The sequence below is a fragment of the Palaemon carinicauda genome, chromosome 35, assembly GCF_036898095.1.
Source record: "Palaemon carinicauda isolate YSFRI2023 chromosome 35, ASM3689809v2, whole genome shotgun sequence".
In the NCBI taxonomy this organism is placed as follows: domain Eukaryota; kingdom Metazoa; phylum Arthropoda; class Malacostraca; order Decapoda; family Palaemonidae; genus Palaemon; species Palaemon carinicauda.
The window spans coordinates 26,345,413-26,354,665 of NC_090759.1; the positions used below are offsets into that span (position 1 = coordinate 26,345,413).

General features: G+C 36.4%; 1 protein-coding gene across 1 annotated transcript in view; it reads right to left on the bottom strand.

Annotated features, from left to right (window-relative positions):
• Positions 1 to 8,996, bottom strand: part of LOC137627199 (mucin-3B-like) — a 65,773-nt gene extending 56,777 nt beyond the window's left edge. Inside the window, exon 1 of the mRNA XM_068358278.1 lies at positions 8,932 to 8,996. Coding sequence (XP_068214379.1) covers positions 8,932 to 8,996 — 65 coding nt within the window. The remainder of the gene's footprint in view (positions 1 to 8,931) is intronic.
• Between the last annotated feature and the right edge of the window lie 257 nt (positions 8,997 to 9,253).

Consider the following 9,253-nt stretch of genomic DNA (forward strand, 5'->3'; position numbering starts at 1 on the left):
ATTTTTCAACACAAAGAAAGAGTTGATGTGGAGTAATGTAGAAATGCCTTCCACAGACTAACTGCATTTTTTTCTCTGGCTTTTAAAAAATAATTCCAGAGCCCTAACTAATCCTAAAGTTCTGTATAAATACAGAGGTATGTTTCCATTCAAGGAGGGCATCTATCTAAAGAAAAATATTCAAGTCCTCTTTTGAGGATTGGAGTATCTATGATGAATAACTTCTTAAGTATCTCCTAGAATCCAGAGGATGTTTTAAGTTGGTTAAAATGACTAAACGTAGTGTGATTACCTATACTTGACTAAAACATATTTACTGTAACACTTCATGTTCTGACTAAGAGAAGTTGCCCATCTACTTCTGGAAAAATTCAGTTGCCCTTAAGAATTTGACTATCCTTTCCTGCAATATGAATTCTTTCAATTGGTACCTGGTCAGACAGATCCGGAATGCAATCATGCTCTACATGTGCGTATTATGGGAAATGACAAACCTTCATTCCATTAAAAATCTGCTTTATTTTCCTTAATTTGGACCTGTATTGTCTGACAATTTGATGCAAACTTCAAAAGTACCTATGGTCAAATATAATCTCAAGGTTAATCCTTTTCATTAAAATATCAAGTTTCATACATATAAAGGAATATTCTCCCATTTAATTTGAATTATGTTAAAAAAAATAATAAAAAGTATGTGCAGTTAGAGGCTGAAGTGACACTGCAAAAGTCCTTAAGCGCTAGGTTAAATTAGATTAGGTTAAGTTACATAGAGTTGACTTCCATGAGGACCCACAACGCAGCAGCCGTAAAACAGACAATAGGCCCCTACATAATCTAATCCCAACTATGAGGATTGAGATAATGCAAATGAAATAACCCTTCCTTTATCAGCGTACTTCTGGTCTAAAGTCAATTACCATCCTTACAAAATAACAGGCATCATTCGCAGCTCTCACCATTAGCTTCGAATGCAATCGCCTTTCCAGTGATAATCTATTCTCCCATTTAACTAAGCAGTGAATTTTGGAGATTTTGGGAATGCCTACTCTATTTCCTTTGAGACCAGTTCCCCCACCACATGTCTTCAAATTAAAATTTGGTATTTCAAGGCAAAGCTATGCGACTTCATTGAGGCAATCTCTCATTAAAAGGTTAATAATTTGATAATTTAAGATTTACAGCATATAAACTTTAATAATTACTAAGAAATATTTTCAATTTTTATCGTTTATGAATCAAAGAACCTCCCCCAAAAGAAAGAAAGGCTTGGATTAGTATTAGAAAGTCACCCCAAATAAGCCCACCACCTCTGACTACAGTTTGGCAGGAGCTGAAATCTGGACAAAGAAAACGGAACAAGTTGCAAACCAGGTCAACAGTTCTTTTACTCCGAGTAAAAGGTTAATGCTGCTAACTGTATTATCACCATTCCCACCTCCCTACAACTCTCTGGAACTGAGCACAGACAAAACCGACGGAATTTCGAAGTCTTTCATTCCCTGTTTCTCTTCCTCAGATCGAGCTTCAGTGATTTCTTATGGGCCCTTTGCTTCCTAAAACTTCCATCAGGAGGTCTTCGCCAAACAAAAACGCTCTGGAGAGTGAGCATCAGTAAACCACATGAACTGTTGTCCTCGATTTATTACAGGATTCTGTTATTAGCCATTTTTTTTCTCTACACACGAGTATTAATTTCGATTTAAACTTAAGCTTGATTACGTCTGGCCTTGATTAATTTCAACATTCTACAATCAGTTATTTTCCTAAATTATTAAGATATTTTTTTACCTATATTCAAGATTGGCCAATGCTTATAATGCTGTAGCAATTAATGACTTATTTCTAGTACGCAATTCAATTAATCCTTTTTTTTTATTTCCTCACTCTAAATAAAGAAAGGCAAAAAACTTCTTCTTCTTTGTCTACATCTTTTCCCCCTTCTACGTGGGGTCGATGTTTCTGGTCAGCTTTCTCCATCTACCTCTGTCCCACACCTCATCACCGGTTAATTCCTTTGATCGAAGGTCATCCTTGATACAGTCCACCCACCTTCGCTTTGGTCTCCCTCTCCTTCTCGTTCCCTGTACCTCCATTTCCATTACTCTCCCCCAATATACTGTTCATCAGCCTCAACTTGGTGCCGGTCCCAAGCCCTGGTAAATGAGGAGGGTTGGCGGCAGGAAAGGCATCCGGCCATTAAGAATTAGCCAAAACAACTATGGTTAGTGAGCATAGGAATGAAAGAAAGGAAAAAGACTGTTGTCCTAAAAACACGGAATAAAACTAAAAAAACTAATGCTTAACGATAAAATACTCTTTCCACAAGAGAACAGGAGGACTGAATGGATGTACATGTAAAAACTTCTGTTAAGGAGCAATTGAATAACACTAAATGCTTATCACCAGTGCGCCAAACACCACTGCAAGACCTCTATCTATCCTAACACTGAAATGCTGTTTTTTTTAACTATCCTGTATCCCTTTATTTTTTCCACATGACCACACCATATCAAATTATTATTATTGTTTTTATTAAATGCCAACCTATACCCCTAGTTGGAAAAGCAGGATGCTATAAGCCCAGGGGCTCCAACAGGTAAAATAGCCCAGTGAGGAAAGGAAACAAATAAAACATATTTTAAGAAGAGAAACATTGAAATAAATGTCTCCTATATAAAGTATAAACAATTTGACAAAACAGGAGAAAGAGAAATAAGATAGAATAGTGTGCCCAAGTGTACCGTGAAGCAAGAGAACTAACCCAAGACAGTGAAAAACCATAGTACAGAGGTTATGACACTACCCAAGACTAGAGAACAATGGCTTGATTTTGGAGTGTCCTCCTAGAAGAGATGCTTACCATAGCAAAAGAGTATCTTCTACCCACTCATTCTTCTCATCTATCCTTTTCATAAAATATTCATTGTACCCACATTTCTAACCCTTTCTATTTTTTCTATGACAAACATACTTTGTACAAAATTCATCTCAACAGCCTCCATCTTTTTATTTTATTTACATTAAAAAAAAACTTGAATTCTCATATGGAATCTTTCCCTGGTGTAAGCCCTTCGGCTTATAGCATCTTACTTTTCCAACTAAGGCTGTAGCTTAGCTGCTAATAATAATAATAATAATAATAATAATAATAATAATAATAATAATAATAATAATAATAATAATAATAATAATAATAATTCCATGGCGCATTTTAATCTTGGTTTTCGTGGGCATTCCAAGTTACCTTACGATCTTTTGCGTATGCTTTGCTACCTTTATTTAATTTTTCTATGACTCATCTCATCTACCATTCAACTATCATGCAGATTAAATTGTGATGTGTGCAAAAAAGTGGGAGGTTCTGGAGAGGAAACTGGAGAGATGGAGAACAGTACTGGAAGATAGAGGGATGAGGATAAGTAATTCAAGTATTAAAGGGAATGGATGGAAAAATGTAATGTTGGATGGAGAAGAAATAGAGAGAGTATACAAAAGTTAAGATATTTATGGTATTTAGTAAAGGCTAAAAGGAGAAGTTCATATATTTAAGGTCTATATTAAAGGCTAAGGGTTGAAGTTCATATATTTAGGGTCTATATTAAAGACTTAGAGGTGAAGTTCATATATTTAGGGTCTATATTAAAGGCTAAAAGGAGAAGTTCATATATTTAGGGTCTATATTAAAGGCTAAGAGGAGAAGTTCATATATTTAAGGTCTACAGTAAAGGCTAAAGGGAGACGTTCGTATATTTAATGTGTATATTAAAGGCTAAGAGGAGAATTTCATATATTTAAGGTCTATAGTAAAGCCTAAAAGGAGAAGTTCATATATTTAGGGTCTATATTAAAGGCTAGGAGGAGAAGTTCATATATTTAAGGTCTATATTAAAGGCTAAGGGTTGAAGTTCATATATTTAGGGTCTATATTAAAGACTTAGAGGTGAAGTTCATATATTTAGGGTCTATATTAAAGGCTAAAAGGAGAAGTTCATATATTTAGGGTCTATATTAAAGGCTAGGAGGAGAAGTTCATATATTTAAGGTCTATATTAAAGGCTAAGAGGAGAAGTTCATATATCTAAGGTCTATATTAAAGGCTAAAAAGAGAAGTTCATATATTTAGGGTCTATATTAAAGGCTAAGAGGAGAAGTTCATATATTTAAGGTCTATAGTAAAGGCTAAAATGAGAAGTTCATATATTTAAGGTCTATATTAAAGGCTAAGAGGAGAAGTTCATATACTGTATTTAAGGCCTATATTAAAGGCTAAAAGGAGAAGTTCATATATTTAAGGTCTATATTAAAGGCTAAGTGGAGAAGTTCGTATATTCAAGGTCTATATTAAAGGCTAAGAGGAGAAGTTCATGTATTTAAGGTCTATATTAAAGGCTAAAAGGAGAAGTTCATATATTTAAGGTCTATAGTAAAGGCTAAGAGGAGAAGTTCATATATTTAAGGTCTATATTAAAGGCTAAAAGGAGAAGTTCATATATTCAAGGTCTACAGTATATTAAGGGCTAAGAGAAGTTCATATATTTAAGGCTAAAAGGAGAAGTTCATATATTTAGGGTCTATATTAAAGGCTAAGAGTATATATTTAAGGTCTATATTAAAGGCTAAGAGGAGAAGTTCATATATCTGAGGTGTATAGTAAAGGCTAAAAGGAGAAGTTCATATATCTAAGGTCTATATTAAAGGCTAAGAGGAGAAGTTCATATATTTAAGGTCTAAAGTAAAGGCTAAGAGAAGAGGTTCATATATCTAAGGTCTATAGTAAAGGCTATGAGGAGAAGTTCATATATTTAAGGTCTATAGTAAAGGCTAAGAGGAGAAGTTCATATATTCAAGGTCTATATTATAGGCTAAAAGGAGAAGTTCATATATTCAGGGTCTATATTAAAGGTTAAGAGGAGAAGTTCATATATTTAAGGTCTAAAGTAAAGGCTAAGAGGAGAGGTTCATATATCTAAGGTCTATAGTAAAGGCTATGAGGAGAAGTTCATATATTTAAGGTCTATAGTAAAGGCTAAGAGGAGAAGTTCATATATTTAAGGTCTATATTAAAGGCTAAAAGGAGAAGTTCATATATTTAAGGTCTTAATTAAAGGCTAAATGGAGAAGTTCATATATTTAAGGACTATAGTAAAGGCTAAAAGGAGAAGTTCATATATTTAAGGTCTATAGTAAAGGCTAAGAGGAGAAGTTCATATATTTAAGGTCTATATTAAAGGCTAAAAGGAGAAGTTCATATATTTAAGGTCTTAATTAAAGGCTAAATGGAGAAGTTCATATATTTAAGGACTATAGTAAAGGCTAAGAGGAGAAGTTCATATATTTAAGGTCTATAGTAAAGGCTAAGAGGAGAAGTTCATATATTTAAGGTCTATATTAGAGGCCAAAAGAAGTTCATATATTTAAGGTCTATATTAAAGGCTAAAAGGAGAAGTTCATATATTTAAGGTCTATAGTAAAGGCTAAGAGGAGAATGGATGGGGAAGTAACACATTTTATGTAAGCAGCTGGAACAAATGGAGAACACCCTCCGTTTCTTTTTTTTTCTTTTGTGAAAAAAGTACCTTAAAGACTGAAACGATAGTTCCACAAGGGAGTAGCAAGACCAACTATGCTCTACGGTACAGAAACAACAAATATGACAAAGGAAGAAAAAAAATGGACATCAGAGGAGACGAGAAAGTAAAGATGGATGTATGGTGTAACGAGGGAGGATATGATTAGGAATGACTTTAAAAGGACAACAATGGTGGCGGAAATATCAAAGAAAGTGCAGGAGGGAAGTCAGACTTGGTAAGGACACCTACAGAGTATGGATGGGAGACCACATAAGAAGGAATGCCATGGAGATGGCCATGCAGGGTAGAAGAGGGAGACCGAGAAAGAGGTGGAGAGACTGTATAGCAGAGGACTTGAGAGAAAAGGGACATATGAAGCAGATGATCACGGTAGATGAAAGCGGCTCTTCCAAAATAGCCGTCCCGTAAAGAAATGAGAGTAAATTGAAAAGAAGGCATACAACATTCAAATCCCCAGCTATAACCCATATTCATATCCCCAGGAAGCCCTTCAAGAACAATCTTAATGCCATCATTAAAATAATTTCTTTTATGGCGGTTAATGTACAGTATATTAGAGAATTATTATTTCTTCCAGTTATCATAATCGTTATTGTCACTATCGTTATCATCTACACAGCAATGATAATTATAATATTCTAACCGTGATCATTATGATTATTAGTCACACAAACCGAAACCCCAATCCCCCAAACCAAGGGGAGACAAGGAAACGATGGACTGCTGTTAGATTAGATGATTGTTATTATCAAAATCTTCATTATCATCACTATGAATAATATTATTATTATTGCTCAAGGCCTTCTAGCTGTGTATCTCAGACTGAGCATGACGCAACACTTACCGGGAAAGTCATAAACTAATAATGAGAAGGTAAAGTCGCTGATGAAGAAAACCTGGCATTGCAGAAACATTTAATTAAAGCAATTGAAAGAGACGAGACTGGAGCACACAGAATTTATTACACCTTGAATAAATTCTGAATAAATTTTCATTAATTTCTCTCTCTCTCTCTCTCTCTTCTCTCTCTCTCTCTCTCTCTCTCTCTCTCTCTCTCTCTCTCTCTCTCTCTCTCTCAATAAGCAAACCTACGGGGGATGTTCATTGACTAGCTCGCACTCAGACAGACACATGAATCTCTCTCTCTCTCTCTCTCTCTCTCTCTCTCTCTCTGTCTCCTCTCTCTCTCTCTCCTCTCTCTCTCTCTCTCTCTCTCTTTTACACCACAGAAGAAAATGCTATTAAATGTTCTCCCCTTTAGAATATAACATTAGATATTGTTGACGGCCTCTCTCTCTCTCTCTCTCTCTCTCTCATCTCTCTCTCTCTCTCTCTCTCTCTCTCACACCACAGAAAAATGCTATTGAATTTTCTTCTTTCGATATATACATTAAATGTTGTTGCCCGCCTCTCTCTCTCTCCTCTCTCTTCTCTCTCTCTCTCTCTCTCTCTCCTCTCTCTCTCTCTCTCTCTCTCTCTTTACACCACAGAAAAATGCTATTGAATTTTCTCCCTTTGAAATACATTAAATGTTGTTGCCCGGCTCTCTCTCTCTCTCTCTCTCTCTCTCTCTTCTCCTCTCTCTCTCTCTCTCTCTCTCTCTCTCTCTCTCTCTCATATAAATTCATGGTATGCCTCCATCTCTCTCTGTGTCTCTGTCTCTCAAAACAGAAAGGAAGAGAATTCGTAATTAGCTTAAGTCCTTAGAGACACCCCCTCCATCCCCCAACCCCATTACTTTTTTTCCTCCCACACTAGTGTTATTGGTTAGACTAATTACATGTTTATTGGAGGGAGAGAACGTAATTACATCCCTATCAAGAAGATTAAATTCTGACCATAATTGAAAAATAGGAAACAGATTACGATATTAAATTTGATATCTTTCATATTAAATGATCATCGAGATTAAATCTGCCATGATTGGGTATCCGGCTCGATTTAGAATATATTTGTTTGCTCGTATTGTCATGTTATTTGCAAGCTCGGAAACGCACACACACAATCATTCAATGCCCTTCTGCATCCCGGCAATGACCCTCCTCGGTTGAACTCATTAGTAAATCATGTATTTGAGGATACAAACAGACATAGTTCACTTTGTTTTCGATGGAGATTTTTCACTGGAAAGTCACAAGTATCCCCGTTAATATTTAATAGATCCACTGAAATGTGGATTAAGTAGAGGAATGGGATAGTAGATGCAGTAGCTGCGTGGTTCAGTATTCAGCTTGCGGATAGTAGGACGGTGTTCGAACCCAGAGCATTGCTGTAATGAATGCCAGCATTTTACTAGCGTCAAGAAATAGGATCTGGGGCTAACATCCTTCATAGATACTTGCTAAGAAACCAAGTACCTCAACTCTTCTGGCGATACCACCTTAAAAACTTTAAAGATATGAGAGAGAGAGAGATGAGAGAGAGAGAGAGAGAGAGAGAGAGAGAGAGAGAGAGAGAGAGAGAGAGCTGGAACGTTGGTAAAGTAAAAAGGAACAAAAAGTGAAAGTGAGTACAACTGACAATACTCCAATCGCAAAGATATAGGCGGTCTGATAAACTACTTAAATACATATAAGATGAACACATAAAGGAAATGGCTGACAAAAATATAGATGGGTAAGACATAGCTTTGCGAATTCTACTCAACGATAAAAACGTGTTCAAAGAATTAGACAGGGATTAAAAACGGACTGAACTTGACAATTAGTGTTACTTTTCCGATACTGGAATGCTGGTCAAGGAAGCAGCAACTGAAATTAGTAAAGTTATTTTCTGACTGACAGCCATACACGTTTTTCTTACAAGGTCGATGAATATTTGCTTCCTTTATAGGAAACCCTAAAGTTTCCATTATCCTCTCCATTTCTAAAAGGACTGAACTCCGATGCGGTATTGGCCGGCCACTCCAAATAGCCTCACGATTAAAACTAAAATATTTGGATAGTTATAAAATCCCTTGGTCTCAAATGAACACTCAGGAGAATGATCCTCAACATAGTTTGGCCACCCAATGTTAACATGTATTCACGTGTAGCAAGCAGCGCACATTTAAATGAAGAGGGATACCCAATCAACATTTTCTTTGATACTCCAACTGTCATTGGACTTCATGTAAAAACGCGTTGAATGGTAACAAGCTAATTTAAACTCGGCCATCATTCCATTGTTATGCTATCTATTTCTATGTCAATATCAACGTTATCGATAAAATCCGTGGATGTAAACACAATTGTTATCCTTATGTGACCTCTTACGGGACTATAGTAACTATATTGTCTGTCAATAAAGTTAGTTTCTTGAGAGCCACCTTTCACATTAGCAGATCATTTGCACTCCTTACATTGATGACCTAAAGAATACATCAAACACCCAGCCCGCGTCGCAGCTAACCGCTTCATCTGCCATATCCTCCGATGACGCCCACCACTGACCCCAACTCATCTGTCCATGGTGCCACAGTGAGGTTCCAGCCCTTTGCCAGCAGAGATGCATTTGCCTGGTTTAAATGCGGCGAAATTAAGTTCTGCTTCAAGGGGGTGGCCCGGTCAGGCACCAAACCCTACTATGTCCTCACTGCGATCCCCGATGACACCACCTTCCCAGAAATGTCTACTAGTTTTGCATACAAAGGGATGCCCCATGGAGTAGGATACCTCTGAATC